The 19,374-nt window shown below is 38.5% G+C and overlaps 1 protein-coding gene across 6 annotated transcripts; it reads right to left on the reverse strand.

Moving 5' to 3' along the window:
* Positions 1–112: 112 nt before the first annotated feature.
* hivep2b (HIVEP zinc finger 2b) lies at positions 113–18,979 on the reverse strand. 6 transcript variants are annotated; one of them, XM_056255980.1, is made up of 9 exons: positions 18,555–18,979; positions 11,129–11,215; positions 9,379–9,470; positions 4,994–9,222; positions 4,731–4,873; positions 4,465–4,640; positions 4,293–4,388; positions 3,210–3,913; positions 113–2,461 (listed from the first exon to the last, which is right to left on the reverse strand). In XM_056255980.1, the coding sequence occupies exons 4-9, from the start codon at positions 8,942–8,944 to the stop codon at positions 2,027–2,029; spliced, it is 5,505 nt and encodes a 1,834-aa protein (XP_056111955.1). In that variant the 5' UTR covers positions 8,945–9,222; positions 9,379–9,470; positions 11,129–11,215; positions 18,555–18,979; the 3' UTR covers positions 113–2,026. The 6 variants fall into 6 exon arrangements, with proteins under 6 accessions (XP_056111955.1, XP_056111958.1, XP_056111957.1 ...); XM_056255983.1 differs by having other exon boundaries at positions 9,379–9,534; XM_056255982.1 differs by lacking the exon at positions 18,555–18,979 and adding an exon at positions 11,329–11,580.
* Positions 18,980–19,374: the final 395 nt, after the last annotated feature.

Here is a 19,374-nt window from a genome sequence, read left to right on the forward strand (position 1 = left end):
TTTTTATGATAGAACTTTAATTTTCGGGTTTTTTTCTTCTAAAGGACATCTTGTAATCAGAGAAAAACAAAAACAAACATTTAAATAAAAAGAAATCAGCTGCCTTTATGGGCAAAACAAAAGAAACATTCATAAACTTCTATAAACGATGACCATGTACCAGTCCAAAGATAAATAACAGTTGTAACTTCTAAAATGCCATAAACTGAAACTAGATACCTCAAAATCTTTAATATGTAATACTGTAAACATGACATGAAAGTTCCTTCAGTATAAACTCAGTTTAAATTCACCATCTCAGCATTTTTTAATACTCAGACTATTAATATAAATACCATTAACTGACTGCTACTTCATATGATACCAATGTTTAATATGAGATAGCACTTATCTTTAAAGACATTTAAAATGACTTGGGTTAAAAATTCATACATTCAAACAGTCAGACAAGTTCCCAGACAAACCCATTTATCTGATGACAAGAAAAACCTGAAAAAAGCAACTATCCCTTCAAATATACCATTTCATTTTTGTTTACTTCTACACAAGACACTCTTCAAAAGTAATTACAGTACATGATAGCGATTATGTGTGTGTGTTTGTGTTTGTAAATATGTACGTGTGTGTATAAACATGTAAATATGTGTGCATGTACTGTATGTGCACATATAATTGACTTAACAGTGACTGGAATGTTGTGTCAAGATTAATTCAATGAAAAAAAATCATCTAAAATGATTCAAAAGAGCTCCAATATTGATGACACGGCATTCAGTCTATCAGCTACCTAGAAAGTGCTTCAAATAGTCATCTTAATGCACAATACTTACCACTTTTTATATAATAATATGCAGATCTATATTAAAAATGCCTTGTAATGACATTTCTTTGCTTAAGTGCAGAAAAATCTAAAGTTTAAAGGAAACGAGGTATGATACATTTAGAAAAATACTATACGGTGGAGAAGGTTTAAACAAAAGGGCTTTTTAAAGAATTCATCATCAACACTTTTAGGTTCATAATCTTAAACGCTCATGATGCAGTTAAGTTATAAAGGTGCCAGCAAAAATATACAACAGCATACAAGGCAATGTCATAGCACAGCTTAATGCAATATGCAAACTTTAACATACTGTACGTAATACTGTAAGTGCAATCTCAAAAAGCAACCACAATATCTCATATTAGTTAACCTTTATGACCACCACCATTGTTAAGTGCATAAATAGGGTACATCGAATGACTTTCTCTCTTTGAGGGATATCCAAACATCTTCTTAAAAGGCACAAGCAGAAGTCAATGGAGACGATGTCAGTTAGAATTGCGATCAGTGCTTTGTATTACTTGGGACTTGATGCACTTCCTGTAGGAATTGTTTAAATTGTCCTGTGAGATGCAGATCTGCAATTTAAATAGTTTTCATGAAATACTGATCTAATATTTCTTTTTGCACATATTGTTGTCAATTCGAAGCTTATACACATTCATAGTTAAAATCGGTATGGCAGGTATAGAGAATATGGCATGTGCATTGAAATGAATGAAAACGCGAGATGTTGTGCATATTACTGTATTTGTTTTTGCCCACGTTACCAAAACTCCAAATAATCTTGGTCAGACTCCAAGGCCAAAAGCACACGCTGCACAATTTAGATTTTGTGCATTTTTACCTTCTGAAATGTGTCGGACTGCAATGTATAAAGCTGCAAGGTGGCGCTCTGAGTCATTGTTCTCTTTCAGGTCAACTATTGAGAATTTAGCTGAGCAAGTTAGTTAAAGTTTGTTAAACTTGGCTTGTTTACAGCAGCTACCTGAATAATAACACATCCAGTTAAATGGCACAGACACTTAGAGGTAACTCTATCGCTCCTTCAGTACAGAAGAACCGCCAGTGCAACACAAGAACGCATGTAAGGTATGTTCAACACAACCATTCACTATGTATGAATACTTGCATAAAGTATGTTTCTGGTCTGAGCTTGGATTTAGTTTTTCTTTTGAATGCGATTATACAATGCTTACAAAGTCAGCTTTTAGGTGGTTTATCTGCGGCATCTTCAGATGTGATTCTGAGGGATGCAATAGCTTTTGCACAGATGTAGACGCTCTCCTCCTTTTTATCATCTTTGCTATGAAAGCCAGTGGAAGAGGTTGCTATTTCTCCACTGTAAGCCACTCCAGGATCTAGGACAGGGGCTGAGGTCCGGCCAGAACTAGCCGTTTCTAATATTTTCCCCTGTGGAATTGATGGGAGCGTATTTCTCTCTCCAGCAGCACCAGATATTGACGTGGAGGGCATTCTTATCCCCCCAATAGGGATCATCGGAACAGGTGTTGGGACCTGTCCTTGAGAGTGCAAAGGCAAATGGCTGAAGATGTCTGGCAGCAGGGTTGTGGACAGATCCCTACTGCTGCATAGGCCAACAGGAAAATACAGATTCTGAGGAGTATCCCCTTGATCCTGAAAAAAAAGGGGGTGGGGAGGGGAGAGAACGTTGTTCATGGTGCTGACCAGTTCATTCAGGTCTGTAAGCTATTTTCAGAAAATTAAATACAGGCATCAGACTTGGTGTAGGTTTGGTATGAACATTTGTTTTAAAGTATTTCATACTGTTTTGTCATTTAGTTGCACTGCGCCTGGCCTTCTAGCAATATTTCACCCAAACATTCTTCCATTATTTTGAAGGAACTTCATGCATCTTTCATTCAACACAAAGACAGCTTATTATAGGGACAATGGCTGTCAAAAAGGACCAAAAAAAGGTTATTGGTTTCCCACATATGTGTTTCAGAGAACAACATAACTGCATAAGAGTTAGGAACGACATGAGGGTCAGAAAACAATGACTGAATTAAATCTTTTTTGGGTGTGCCTTTAAGGCTGAAAACTGTAGAAATGCTACATTACAAAAAAAGTTAAGAGGTGTACTCAATGGTTTTTAGACCTCACTAATATTTCTGATAAAAATAATTAGTTAACAGTTATACAAATTATAAGGTACATTTTATTATTATACAAATTACAAAGGTACACTTTTGTCTCCAAAAAAAAGGCAATCTTTCCATCAGTAGAGCATGGCATTAGTAATGCCAAGATCATGGGTTCAATTCCCAGGGAAAGCAAGAACTGTTAAAAATGTGTACCTTGAATGCAATACAAGTCACTTTGGATAAAAGTGTCTGCCAAATGCGTAAATGTAAAAGCCTACCATTCCCACGTCTGAGTGCATTCCGATGATTGGTCTAAGGGCAGAAGTTTGAAATTTCACACTCCTTCCCGGATCCATGAGGCTCCTATGCTGATAAGACCCCCTCCGTGGAGACACGGCCCTGAGCACCCCTTTATGACGACCCAGCGGAGACTGTGCTCGCTGCCCCGATGGGTCCGAACCTGTAGGTCTTACAGGTGACAGCTGCCGGATGGGTGAAAAGTCCCCTCTGATGCTCAGATCTCTCCTTGGAGAAATGGCCCTTAAAGGAGACGAATCACGGCATGACAACAGGTGACGTTGTGGCGAGAGATCTCCTCTTGGAGATATGTACCTCTGGCGAGGTGAATCCCAACAAGGCGACAGCAGCTGAGGTGGGCAAGACTCAAAGGAGCTGCTTGACTGCTCAAAGGTCAGATCATCCTCAATACTCTGAGAGGAAACTTCAAGCTGTTCCTTCAGTAGATTGCGGCTTGGGTCAAAGTGTTTAGGGTTACAACCGGACATACATGGCTTGTTGACTGCATAGGACTGAGGACTTGTGCTTCTGGACAGCGTTTTTGGTGTAGAATCACCATCACATTCGTCATCTTCATCATCGTCTGGTTCATCGTCATCGACACCATCAGAGTCTTCCACATCTGAGAACTGATGTTTAATGGTAGTTTCCAATGGCATTATGCCAGAGGACTTCTGGGTGTCATCTACAGCAAGAGCAAAACATTTAAATTAGCACATTTTTCTGACATTTAGGGGTGTTCATAATTAGTATCATGTTAGAATTAAGGCCCTTATAAGAAAACAGATTTGGATATTTGCTACTGAAAGCTAGCAACTATTCTACAGAAAAATTAAATAAGCTAGGCTGTAAGCTATCCTTTACAAATGCATGAAAAAGTAGTTTTCTACAGAGAAGCTCTAGTATTGTCAACGAGAATCAACTACTTATTAAAAAAAAAAATTCTACGGAAATGTTCCACTTTTATAGCGATGCTAACACCTTGCTACTAACAAATGCAACTAAACTAAAAGCTTTGCTATTAGTGATACTACTGCCCAGCATTACTGAAGTAATGTTCCTACCAGCATCCTCTGTATTGTCCATGGCTGTGGGTGAAATTCCTAGTTCAAGGCATTTTTTCATGTGAGCTTTTGACTTCATATGCTTGGTGAGATTCCCTGAAAAAAAGACAGGGTTATTTTTCTATCCCAAACTTTTGCAGTCATCCTTGAATAAGAACATGGTAAAACCAACCTTTAGTTTTAAAAGCAAAGTTGCAGCATTTGCACATATAGGGTCTCACATCCGTGTGCGTTCGAATGTGTTTCTTGAGCATGCTTGGCTTCTTACAACGAATGCCACACTCTTCACATATATACTTTCCCCGACCACGACCCCTCACATACACATATTCCTCATTGGACTTGTACCTGATAAACAACCAAAAAAAGAGAACACTTTCATTAGGGGGCATTTCTACAGTCACTCATCAAAATTAGCATTGCAGTACATATCCATACCCTCCTTCAAAAATCTTCACACGGACTGGTTCTATTTGCCGTATGGTAGATGCAACATCCTCTCGTAAAGATTTGCACCTCTGGCTTATGTCTCTTATCCTCACGTCCTGTTTTGTATCTTCCTCTCTGTAGTCCGGAGTTACCTGCAATACCACAGAAGACTCTTTGGAACAGATGGCTAAACAAATATCGGATCATCGTAAAGGTAAATATAGCATAGTAGCAAGTGGCAAATCAGCAAAAACCAACAACAGGCAACATACTTGTTCTTGCTTCGGTCTCCAGGGGGTGGAGGTCACAAGTACTCCAGGCTGATGCATGGTAGCGATTGAATAAATAGTATTCTGCCTCCCCTGTTTGGATCGGAGTAGAGCAAGAACCATCCCAGTGCTAAGATCGGGTGGGTTAGGGTTATGGCATCTCACAAACCATGAGGCATACTCAGAGAAATGTGCAACTGTTTGGGTGCTATTTGGCTTAGTGGAGTTGAGATAGCACCAGCTCACACAAGTAGTAGTGTGAAGACCTGGAAACTTAGAGAACAGTAAAGCACCAGTGATTGCAGAGGGCATTGCACCTATTCCAGAACGATAACTAGCCATCATGTGTTCAGGTGTTGGTTTACGCTCCATCATAGCAGCATCTTGAGGAATTATGGCAGGAGACTGTAACTTTGGATTGCTGTAAAAGTCTTGGCTGGCCTCATCCATATCTACTACCTCTGTGGGCTCACACAACTCTGGGGTGCTTCCTGATTTGAAACCTTTCTTGGGACTTTCTTTTTCACCTTCAAGATTTCCTAACTCGACAGCACTAAGCTCTTCAACAATCTGGCCATAAATGTTCTCATCTTTGACTCGTTTTTGCTGTTTCGCTTCAATAAAGAGTTCAATGCTACTTGCAGGTGAGAGCATGCGCTTGTTTGCTCCAACACTGGGGGCCTCTGTAGTAGAGATGGTTTTGGAGGTTAATGATAGAGGTATGCCTGTATTAAGCTTTGCTGGTGATGCCTGTGAGCTTTGCAGTAGTCGCCTTGGGTGCCCTGACACTGGAGATAGATCACAACCTAGGATATTTTGTGGCAGGACAATGGCAAGACTTTGACAGGAGGAAGTTTTGTGTTCTATGCACGATATAGGATTGTTTGTTTGAGAATCCAGAATATGAGATATGCTAGTGTACGTTATGTTTCCGTAAGATGGTACTTGCATCTGAATTCTGACAGGAACTAACAAGCTGGATGTGGTTTGACTTGCTAATGCTTGGTGAGCGTGTGAAAGCACTGCTATCGTTGACAAAACATTGCCTAAACTCTGAGAACAATCTTCCTGGGGTTTTCTTAAGTTAATATTAAGTTCAGATGCATTGGATTCTTCAGGTTCTTTCTTAATTAGAAGCATTATGCTATCCATGTCTTGAACATTGCAGACATTTGGTTTAGCATATTGAGATGAAGCTTGCACTGGGCTATATTGTTTGTGTTGTGGAAAAGGACTACCGGAAACCAAAGAGTACCTTATTTTCTCAATGGTTTCCTCAGGTGTAAATACTTTGCTTGGTGAGGTTGTTCTCTTGCTCATTTCATCTAAGACTGTACCACCTTGTGTCTCGGGTTCACCACTTAATGATGCCTGCCTAACCAAGAAGGACCTTCTACGCTCTTTAACCTCCTCCAGCCTAGATGTAGATGAAGGAGAAAGACTGCCATAATCAAAAGACTTGCTTCGAAATTCTGGAACCTCTGAGAGTAATTTATAGGGTGACTGCTCTGAAGCAGAACGTCTCATCTCTCTGTGATGACTTTGTGAACTACCTGGCACAGATAAGAACTCCAAAGGCTTATTAAACTCATCTGGGTTGGCTTGGGACACAAGGTTAAGGGTCTCCTCTCTGTCAAGGGACTGGGAAAAACTTGAGCTGTGGGATAAATTGCTATCTTGACTCGGGCTTCTGGAGAGACTTGTGCAAGCAGATTCAAAACTAGATTCTCCAGAAGAACATTCCAATTCTGCTAATCTCAAGCGTTTCTTTTTGGGTGGTAGCTTTTCCATTGGAAACTGTGACAGGGTTTCACTCCTCTGTGGCCACTGGAACTCTTCAGTGTGTTTTTCCTTCTGCTTGACCCCTACATCCGGAACTTTTTCCGGTCTGTCAGGCTCCACAGTTACTCTAATCTCTGGAACTTGGATACTGGGCTGAGATGGTGGCTGTTTAGGCATGTAAAGTTTCTGGTGTAGAAAACCGCTGCTTCCCCATTGCCAGTCTACTCCTTCTGTTCTGTGAACCTCCATGCTATGTTCCTTTTCCATGTATTTGTAAGTGCCAATCTTGTCTAAGGGATGTGATCTAGTATCACTTGACTTTTCTGACGAGTTTAGTCTGTTTAATGAATTTGTGTGCTGAATGACAGAGATAACATTACTGCCAGCCCTTCTCTCAGTGTCAGAAAAGGCAGTGTCTAAAGTAGTTTGCTTTGTTTCAGGTTCCTCTGAGTGTCCAGAAGGCTTGACTTGGATATGAAAGTCTTCTTCCTCCATGACATTTTTGTCTTTTCTTCGTTTCCTTGTAGAATTTTCAGATAAGTAGCATGGAGATATGGAACACTGATCAGCTTCTTGACAGTTTTCTGCACCCATTTTGGAATCATCTATGCTGTGAATTTTCAAGTCTGATTTTAAGCTACAAGCCAGATGAGCGTAGCAGTCTGATTCTGCATGTCCTTCGTTAGCAGAGTGCTCAAACGCAGCTTGCCGCATTAGTCTTCTCATACCCATTGCACCCCTGTAGGTGACATCAGCACCTGTCAATCTTTCATCAAATGAATTACTGCTTCTTAGCCCTTCTGGTGCATTTAGATTCGAATTAGATGATGTTGGAAGAGAATTACTGCGCAAGAATACACTACTGTCTGATGCCATTTCCGGAAAGTCAGAGCTAGGGTTTTGACATTCTTGGTAATCTTCCTCTTGGAAGGACTCTGAATCAATTTTTATTGATCGAACTAGGTCTTTTTTGCTTCTGTGAATGGAGGAGTCTGTGTCACCAGGGATCATGCCTTTGTTCAATGTAATCATGAAGCTAGATGTGGCTTCATTTATGTCTGTCATGCAAGTTTGTACAGTGATTGATTGCTTTGGCCTGGTCGTTGGTCTATAACATTTCCCAAACATAATTTCTTGATACGATTTGGCATTCACGCTCGACTGGTTGAACTGTTGCTCTGCACTTTCAGAACGTGAGAAGTATCCTGAATCAGTGCTGCCTTTACTGTATGAACTGGGCAGGGAAAGAGACTGATCAGAGTCTTGACTTTTCTTCTCCGAAAGCCGAAGTGCAAGTCTTTGCTTGATGGAGGAGAATTCAATCATTTGGTCCACCTGAGCAATTGCCGCAGGTGCCGACATTTCCCGGAACTGCCATAAAGATACCTTTCCTGATGACCCTGTTTCCTTTTTGACTGAAGTCTGAGCAGAGCACATGGTTTCCCTTTTTGCCTGTTTCCCTCCTTTTTCATGCACAAAACCCTCTGTGTCTTTGATATGGCTTGTTGTATCCAAGGACGAGTCCTCCACAACTTCTTCATCGGTGTCACTGCTCTGCTCAGCATCAAAACGCATCTCGCCCTCTGCCACAGTTAACTCCTCATCCATATGCTTGCTGTCTTGTTCTGAAAATGAAACCAATCCTGCTTTCACTGCATGGGTGTGAGATTTTCTGTGTTTGTAGAGGTTGCTCTTAGTTTTAAATGAGAAACCGCAAGGAATGCACGGATACGGTCGTTCGCCAGTATGAGATCGGATGTGCTTCTTTAGTACGCTGGGTTTGGCACAAGCTCTCCCACAATACTGGCATACATACTTCCCAGTCTTAACAGACTTCTGCTCCTTTTTGTGAAGGCCCTCTGACAGCAGCTCATATTCCGACTGAAGATATCGTTTGTTTGGGAGAGGAACGTTCTTCCTCCTGAGCTGGATGTGACACTGTTCTTTAGATTTTGAGGTAAGAATATTTTCTGAAGCAAGGACCTGTGACTCCATACCAGAAGATGGACTTACAGCTGGGGTCTGGGTTTGCTCCACAAATCTTATTTTGTCCTCTGAGCCAGAGGATTGGCCTCTTTGGGTCATCTCGGATGGCAAGTATTTTTCGTCATCTTTTAAACTGATAATCTGTTTGGAACGTACCGCTTCACCTGAGGTTTTTGTAGCCTCCATTATAAGGATTTGCTAACTCCAGTTGCTACATTGCCCTTGGTTTTGTGACAACGAACATCTTCTTGCTTCGATTAAAGTTTCTCACTTAACTTGGAAGTTTAATCCTTCAGTGCTTTAAACAGCCCCCTATGATTGTACAGCAGTCAGTCCACCAGCATCATATTCAAAAATGATGAAATAATCCTTTCCATTTGTTCAAGAGCATAGTTCAGTCAAGTTGTTTAAAAATGGTCTCCATCTCTATATACATTTAGGCCTGGGCACCACATCCAAATTGTCTGCAAACAGTAAAAAAAACATGTTATCAGCAAACAAATTAAAAACATTTCAATTACTGTATAGTGAAGTATAACTTGAGTAGTATAATGAAATGTTACTTATTCATGAAACGAGTACAAAAGCCATCTTCAAGCCAAAATGGCCCATAAACTCACCATGCCCTGAGTAGAGTGTTTCTGAAGGCAGTGTGCCAGCACCATCTCTGTGTCTTTCTGAGGTTTGTGATTGATGCGAAGGTTGTCTCAAACTGTAAGGTCAGGAATTCCTCCATTAGAGAATTGACCAAAACTACAAGTACAACAAGTACACGGCTGTGCAAGGATAAAAAAGGAGGTATAATCTCTATTTGGAATGTTGTTGTTGCTATTCAAAGAAATCTAAAAAGAAATCTGGCTAATCCTGAAATACGAATGAATATCAATAACTCAATTATATACTGTACATTACTGTTAAGAAGTTTGCTGTCAGTAAATGTTTTTGAAAGAAATGAACACTTTTATTCAACAAAAATGCATTAGATTGACCCTTCACAGTAAAGACATTTACAGTAAAGACATTTACAAAATATTTCTATTTTCTATTTCAAATAAAAGCTTTTTCAAATTTTTGATGTAAGGATGTATCCAAATACTCAAGATTCAGGGAAACAAATGTAAAAGATCTACCATTGAAAAACCCCTATTGATGCACTATTCTGAATATTAGGAAGAATGTGTCTACCTCAATATACAATGTATGGTGGTTACAGCCTGGTTTAATGACTGTGTACCTCATTAACCAAACATATATACATGTCAAGTACCCTGTAGAATGTCAAGAGAGTCTAAAAACTAGTGAATGTATCTACATCTATTTTGCAACGCAAGACAAATGTCTGACCAAATTCCATTATACTAAAGTTAAAATTTTACTGCTCAAATAAGTCAACAGGTAGTGCCACAATATGAACAGGATATAAAACAATAATATTGCAACTTATACCACCTCTGCCTACACAATTTGAGAAGACGTGCAAATATAATTTCCATCTGCATACATCAGAGTGTGTATAATGAGGTTACATAAGGTTATCTGGTTCAAACCTCTTAATTAGGACATTCAAACTCTAAAGCCATTTGAGAAGAAATATCAAGCTCTGCCAGGCTATAAAACCTAAAACCGAACTTTGACATGGTCTACAATGAAGTCAAATATTTCCCACGGGTCGAGTTAGTATCTAAACAGCCTGTCTGTCTGTCTGATGATAGCGAGCACAGAAGAAAGTGGATGTAGGAATGACAAAACACAGCAATCAGATGTGCTTTTTTCAAGGTCAATCTCAATCCTGCATTGTCCTCAACATATTGAAGGAGGAATATGGTGGATAAACCTGTCAGAGGCTAAATGCACCTTTAAAAACTGGGCTGACAAGTGTCAATGGTGCCACAGAATTCAGTACTAAGATATGGGGCAATGATCCCATTAAATCTGTCAAAGTAACACGATGTGAATTTATCCTTTAAGAAATTCATCGAAACTCATCTGTAATAGTGGACATAATACTTGAAGTATCTAAGTTTGACCTTCGATCATCCTTTAGATGATCACACATGCATCTGCATTAATGCATCCACACTACAACAACAACAACCAGAGGAACATATCAAAGCCAGAGGCGGGAAAATATAACCAGACTCCAGAGAATGCCATTACGTCATATCAGACCCCCCCATGGCATCACTACCCAGCGGAATGCCTGGCATCTCATGAAATACAGCTGTGTTGCATCTTAAAACTATAACAGGCACATAGAAGAGCTTATCGTACTCCAAAAAAGCAGAGCAGACAAGGAGCGACTTTGACGAGTCACCTGCTTTTGAGTCCCAGTAAGACATATAACACACTGATTGCCATCAACCTACAAACCTGGAGTCCAAATTCAGCCTTGTCCAATGTCTCCAGTCAAATGCAGATGTTCTCATAATTCCTGCTTCCCGTATTGCTGTACATCACCTTCAAAAAAAGACAAATGTGCCAGGAATAAGTCCTCAACAGTCATCCATGTCTTGCTCAATAAGAGTACATTAGAAGACCTACAGATGTAAGCGAGTCACCACAGAAAATACCTCACTGAGACGCGTATCCAGGAACAAAAATAGAAAAGGGACCCTGTGAAGGGTTATGCAACGGCCCACATTCGAGCCACTTTTGCATGAGCGCAAAGGAGAAGTGAATGGCCATGCTGCTGTGTTACTGCTTGTGAAAAGGGACTGAAAGCAGAAAGGTTTTGAATAAAACAAAACCTAAATTGCACTGAAATAAAATATTCAAGCTGTGTATAGAATTGCATACTCTTACTAGTTCTGCAATATACAGTAATTATGGCAGAGATTCTAAGAGTAGTATGATAGTACGCTATTCCAAACACATGTACAACTGGAACTGAAAGTCCTGATAGTTGCAAAGCCAGCTATCATTAGGGATGTGGCTCATGAGTGTTATAAATGATCAGCAGCACCGTCTTAAAGTCAAAACAAAATCCTAACTGCTCTTTGCTCTTTTAATATAGATGCTCCTGGTTTTATTTTACTTTATTTATTGATGCACATTATTTCAAAACCACATTTGCATTCATAATGTTTCATCAAAATGTAATAGTGCAACAGTGTGCATCCACTTTTTCAGCTGCCTTGGTTCCGGAAGTATTTTTCCATTCATCAAGTATTCTTAAAAGAATAAAAACTTTTGAAAATTTTAAAAAGTTTGATTTAAACAATGTATTTTAGGTTTACTATGTAACACATATATACACACGCACACACACACACACACACACACACACACACACACACACACACACATAAATATTTAAGTAATTTCAAAGCGCTGGAGATTGACATTCACAGTGCTTCATGGGAATGGGCGGTTCTTCTGGCGTGTTTTGTTTGTTTCGATTCTCTGATTGGCTTCAAAGATTTATTTGCAGAAACATTGGTAATGTTGTTTTTCATCAGGAATTAAGCTATTATATATGATTATTTATAAGAAAGAGTTGAAATAAAGTGGGCTGATTGCTTCAACAAAAGCATTAATCAACAACCTCTTAGCTCACGGTAGCTCTGTCTTTAAATGTATAATTGTATATAATAATTATTGTATATAATATTATTAATTACTATTTAAATCTCCAGTCCGTAACTTTTTTGGGATAAAAATTATCCAAAATAAGTTTTTAATCAAGTACATAACCAGCCAGTGTTCAAAACTATCTGCTTGCCGTAGCTCGATTCAAAGCGGTAAGCTTGTAATAATGTTTTTAATTCCAGCGGTACTTGTGGATTTCCGCGGGAGATTTGAGCATGTCTTTGCGTCATTACGTCACATCTGTACACATAAAGGAGTCTCGGCTAGTAGGCTATGAGTGTGAGGATGCTGGAGGTGGAGATTTATAGCCTTTTCTCACAGCACTTGATATAATTAAACTTATTCATTTGATGGCGGATCCAGAAAAGTTCAAACGACAATCACCAGTGACAACTAGAGATTCACACGTTGTAAAATGCAAAAGAATTTGGAGTGGCTACAGAAGAGATGGCAAACGGGCCCATGAAAACAAGGATAAATATCGGAAGGACATTACATGTAGTCTTAATTTTAAGCCTAAAATGTGTTTTAATATCACTATTAGTAAGGTTAGTATGATCTCTGTATAATATCAGTCTTTAAATGCAAGATATTTAAAGTGAACCTAAAGTATACTTGCAATAGTTCCATTTTACCACAATCAAATATAGTATAGCCTACTTACTTTAGTTGGACTTCAGCACTATTTCTGGATAACTAAAGTGAATTAAGTACAAAATTAGTTGACCCAATTTAGCAGATTTTAAGTTTACTAATTTAGTATACAAAAAGTACAATTGAAAGACATTTATATTACATAAATATGTAAATGTATTTGTAGTATACTTAGCATAAAATACATGTATTTCAAATATATTTATTTTTCACTAGGGTTATCATTAAAAATCAATTCCACTATGGAGAAAATGAATAGGACTTTTACTTTCGGAACACTCTAAATTTCTCCGGCTCTGAAACAACATTCCTTTTATGCTGACATCATGAATTCCTCTCAGTCACCATGAATTTCCTTTCAATCCCCTTTTCAACCACTCAACTTTTTCAACATTGCTTTTTATCCAAAGTGTCTTACAAAAGAAATCAAGTCGGAAGCAAATGTGGATAGTTTTTATATGACATTTGAATACAATTTTAAGTAAACGAGTAACTGAAAGTAAGCCCTTGTTCAGGGTCCTCACTACATCTCAATTGGCGTTTAACCTTGACCTTTCTACACAATACAATTTACACAGCTAAAAATACTTGACCTGCCGTGACCATCATCTTAAGTTACAACGGGGAAGACAACTGCACTGCATTAGAGGAGCGGAGGGGGTCAGGATAACATGATACACTACAGATACCGTCAGTGAGTTGTAGTCTTAGTCTATTAAGTAACATTGTAGCCCACCAGCATTACAAAAACAAGCAAGCATCACTATTACTATTGCTTATACTCAGAGCTAGTGATTTGATCAAACCCTTAGTATTGCATTTTGGCAAGGAACTCATTTTCACTCATGCGTTCTCCGGACATGAATGATTTCTCAAGAGTCTTGATAAATGACTTACACTGAAAAATGTTTCCCATTTTGTCACTTAGGGTAAGTTTACACGACAACAATGTACTAAAAACAGAAAAGTTGTCTCGTAAAGACGACAACATTGTCAAAATGATCCCTGTTCACACGGATCCGCGAAAAACGACTAAAAACGCTGTATTATTTATGCCAGGTCAGTTCTTGGCGATGTCACTTTATAAAGAAAACTACACGCCTATAGACTGAACACGTAATATGCATGAACATGACGTCACCGTTTTCACAAATTCACCTTTTTAGTGAAGATGATCTAAATCTAAATCTAAATTGAGCTTAAAAAAAGAACAAGTAGCCTATCTTTTTAAGATTTTTCTGACCCCACCGGCAGATTTTTGCTTGTTTTAAACTTAAACTCACTTCATTTTGATACGTTTTTCAGAAAACGTAACTTAAAGCTGCAGTCTGTAGTTTTTCCTCTTTGTCGCCATCTCTGTTTGAAATCTGCAATTGCAGTTATTTGCAGAATTATCAACTTTACATGGGTTGTGCCTCGACACGGCACAGCGCGGATGAACACAATGTTTTGAGGAGAGTGTGTGCAGCTGTCAGTCACCGCGCCGGTGTGGATACTGTCATTCAGAATCACAGATTATACTTTTTGGAAGTATGACCAACATAAGAATTTTCACAGGAAAATGTGATCTGAACAAATAAGTAACATCCACTTTTGTTCTGACCAACTAAGGGAAAAAAGCATTGCAGTAAATCGTGCTGATTAAATCTATCGCTTATCATATCACATCAAACCGTGCAAATTATACTTTGTTCTCAAATTGTTAATGTTAACAACATCAGCATTGCTTAACAACATTTAATGCCCTTCAGATATTTTTGCAGTCTCTTTTTTTCTGTATAGCCACTCTGAACTCCATTGCATTTTACAACGGGTGAATCTCTAGTTGTCGCTGGTGATTGTCGTTTGAACCTTTCTGGATCCACCATCAAATTGATAAGTTTAATTATATCAAGTGCAGTGAGAAAAGGCTAAATCTCCACCCCCAACATCCTCACACGCAATATAGCCTACTAGCCGAGACTCTTCTTTATGTGTACAGATGTGACGTAATGACGCAAAGACATGCTCGAATCTCCTGCGGAAATCCACCAGTACCACTGGGATTAAAAACATTATTACAAGCTTACCGTTTTTAATCTAGCTAAGGCAAGCAGATAGTTTTGAACACTGGCTGGTTATGTACTTGCTCAAAAAACTTATTTTGGATAATTTTTATCCCAAAAAAGTTACGGACTGGAGCTTTAATATCTTGTTTAGAAATTTGTACTGGAAAACAAGACAAATTACTGAGTATAAGAAAATCAGATATTGCAGTGTATAATTGTCATTTGTGAACAAAAACAAAACTAAAAAAAAAAAAAAAAAAAAAAGAACAACAGGGCAAATCAGGGCAAAGAACAACAAATCTCATAGACTTGCATTGAAGAAGGGAACCGAGCTAAAGTACCAGATTTGGGCAAGCAAGCAACCACCCACAATATACCTTAGCAACCACTATCAACATGCTAAAAACTCACTCAGAGCACTTTAGAAACAGCATAATAACATCCAATGAATAGTGCAACAAGTTTTGAATGGGCAATTACCACTCTATTCTTGAATAATGCTTTTTTGCTGAGTCAGGAAAGCTGTGTTTACGTCCAGTTTATGTGAAGCATTAATAGTACAGAAGCAGTCCTGAACAACAGTTTATTTATTTTCACAGAATGCAGTAATTCATCATTGTGACACGACCAGCCATGGGAGGAGGAACGTTTGCACACTATCAAATCACATGCAAATGTGCAGATTTCCGCTGGTCAGCAGACTCATGTGGAAAAGCCGAGCAGGAGGACCCGCTGGGACAGACCATCATATTTATAGAGAGACGAGAGACTTGACCTTCAATGCTTGTGGAGGATCAGCCATTTCAGGGCAGTTCCACAGTATACTTAATGCAGAATATAGAAAGCTGCAGTGCCTTCTCTCTCTATATATATATATACTGTATATATATATATATATATATATATATATATATTCCTGTGATGCAAAGTTCAATTTTCAGCATCATTACTCCAGTCTTCAGTGTCACATGATCCTTCAGAAATCATTCTAATATGAATATGATTTCTTATCAATGTTGAAAAGAGTTGTTATTTTGTCACAAAAAAAGTCACTTTTGATCAATGCAACCTTACAGAATGAAAGTATTTATTTTGTTAAAGAAAAATCTTACTGACCTCAAACGTTTGAACAGTAGCGTACATATACAAATACATATAAATAACATATAACAAGCTTTACAATGCGTTCTCCCAGAAACATACATTTACAGTACATTTATTAAAATGTCTTACTCTGCATGCCATGTTTACATATTTAAAGATCTAATATTTTAATATTAATCGTTAACTGATTAATCATCATTTTCATCAAATATGTACAGATTCCTATCAGCCCTACAAAGGTTGCTGATTGCACTAAAAGTGTGCCATATGCAAATGGCCTTGATCTGGAAATTATACTGTAAATGTCACTCACCACGCATGTGTTGCGCAGAAATGAGGAATGTTCCCATGGCAACAAAAACGGCTATTTCTGCTGCACTTCACATTCTTTGTCTCACATAAGGGGATATTCAATAGGCTAACAGGCATCCTCAAGTAACCCTCGTGCACCTGTGACATCACATGCTCACTAAACCCCCTCACAGCACACAGAACAGATGAGAATCTGTAGAATCCATACATCCTTCACCAGGTAACCTAAAATGTGCTTGGTTTGATATAAAGCACATTTTTTAATGGTTTTAATCCAGTAACAGTACACTGTGGTACTCTAGAAATAGATGTTTAAAGGAATTGTTTAGCCAAAAATGAAAATTGTATCCTTATTTATTTATTTCAATTTTGTTCCAAACCTGTACTCTGTTATATTTTCTATGGAACACAAAAAGTTCTCCAAAATTTTGAAGAATATTCGCACAGTTCAAGACAGCAGTATACACATGCACATATAACAACACATATCACAACACAACACACAGATTACAATCAATCATTTAAAAACCTAATTACAGCAGGTATAAAGGAATTTCTGTATCTATTTGATTTACACAAGGGGAGTTTAAATCTCCGTCCTGAAGGAAGTAGTTGAAGTTCACTACATAATGGGTGAGTGACATCAGAGAGGACTAACTGGCCCTTCCTAATCATCCTATGCTCATAAATTTGTGTGATAGTCCTTAAGTCAATCCCAACTATCTTGCTACACATTGTAACTACGCTTGTCAACTTCCTCCTCTTCTTAACATTAAGATTAATGTTCAAGACCCCCACCCCTGCATTTCTGTCACGTTTCAGTCCAATGATGATGAAGAAGATAAACACTTCTTGTTTTTATTTAAATAAAGTCAGCTCAGGTAATCCACAGATGCGAGACAGCATTCAAGCACAAACACATGAACAATAGGCTACAGGACACTAAATATGAACTAAAGAGGAACTTAAATACACAGAAATAATAAACTGAATACAGACAGGTGTGCTCGTTACATGAATGTCCACGACAACTGATTACTGGCGGGAAACTACAACAAAGGTAACTGAAGAGAAACAAACTAAAAGACCATGAAAATGAAACTAAAGCTAAACTGAACATAAAGTTGACAATTTCATTTGTAACAGTATTTATTCATCTTTATTAGCATAAAAGGAGGAGCGACGACAGTGAAGGACGAAAGAGGACCAGGCCTGGATTTTACGTTGTGTTTATGTGTGTGCAGCAGTCGTCCATGAGGGGCTGCCGCTTTACTTGCGTTTTGTGTTTATTTATTTATTGAATACTGTTGAACGTTCGCCAGTTCTCGCCTCCTTCCCTTATCAACTAACTTTGTTACAAGAACAAAATGAATGACTAAACTAAAAATGACTTAAATTTCAGCCTATTCCCCACACAATGCATTTGATCAATGCAAGTCTATAGTGCACAAGTCATATAGACTACTGTTATAATTCTTTAATGGCGTTTTTTGTTTGTTTGTTTTAGAGGTATGGAGAAAATGTCAGGATTTTCATTTTTGGGAGATCTATTTCTGTAATGCCACAACTGTATGTCTTCAGTCCTCACAGTGCAGCTTCCCAGTATTTCTCAGACTTTAGAGAAGGTCACAAGCTTTAGATTTTGAAATAAATGCCTTGAGTTTCTCAGTGTTATTCTGGTGAACAGTGTTCTCTGATCACCATGGCAACACATGCTAAGTGCTATTTCACAGTGAATGAAGAGGCAATGAATAGGCTTCCATTGAAGTGTGCAGGACTAGAATCATATGACTCATGATCAAAAGGCTTATAACATGTCTAGATGAAATGAATGCATGTCCAAACATGCCCATACAAGCTCTGTTGACCAATACCACCTCGGATGACCAAAACTATGCCAATATTTACTGTATTTAACAGTTGTTTTACACATTAATCACTCAAATAATATTAATAAACACAACGTCTCTCTTACTGGATCTCCAGAGCATCAACAGCAGCCACAAGTCCAATACGTCCTGCATCCCAACCATGTGCCAGGATAAAAAGGCTTCACATTATCATGTTCAGATCATATCTAACTCTCTCACCTGGCCAGATCTCCTCATTCAAACCCAATTAGCTCCCTCAGGTCAGGTTCCCATCCTCAGTGTATGACTGCCAAGAGTCCTATTTTACACTGACTTCTTTCTGTTAGGCACTGCTACAATCCTCTTACTCACATGAGCAGTGGGAAGTAAGTGGAAAATGATCATGTTTCTTGGCATTAACACGTGTGTGTTGATTGGCTGAGGGCTGATGTCCATCACCGTGACAACACGCTGCTGGCAATGGCAGCAGCCGGAGAGAAATATACACAGGGACGGAAATAGATTTCTGCTCACTCCGGAGCACCACAATCCCAGCACAGAGGAAGGGAGGGAATCTGAGACGGAAGATGAATGCAGACATAAGAAAGCAAGGACATTAGCTTAGAGTATCACACCTGCAGCGTGCCACTGCTCAATGCTCACTGTGTGTGCAGAGACGTACTGTTTTGGTGAACATTACTTTGCACAATTTACTCCCGGTTTCACAGACTAGGCTTAGTTGCAGACAAAAATGCATGTTTGAGCTGAAAGTAATTTGCAGTGACATATCTTAAAATATGTCAGTGCCATTGTTTTCTCTCAAGATGCACACCAGTAATGTTTTCTTCTAAAGCTAATTTATAAAAGCTTCTTAAATGCCCTAATTTAACTAAGGCTTAATCCTGGCTTAATCTAAACTCTGTCTGTGAAACCGGACCTTAAAGGGATAGTTCACCCCAAAATTTTAATTTTGTCATCATTTACTCCCCCTCATGTTGTTCCAAACCTGCATGAGTTTCTGCCAAGAGTAACAAAATAAGATAACAAAATAAGATATTAT

This window comes from Rhinichthys klamathensis, unplaced genomic scaffold, assembly GCF_029890125.1.
Source record: "Rhinichthys klamathensis goyatoka isolate OS25496 unplaced genomic scaffold, OSU_Roscu_1.1 h1tg000123l_1, whole genome shotgun sequence".
Classification (NCBI taxonomy): Eukaryota; Metazoa; Chordata; class Actinopteri; order Cypriniformes; family Leuciscidae; genus Rhinichthys; species Rhinichthys klamathensis.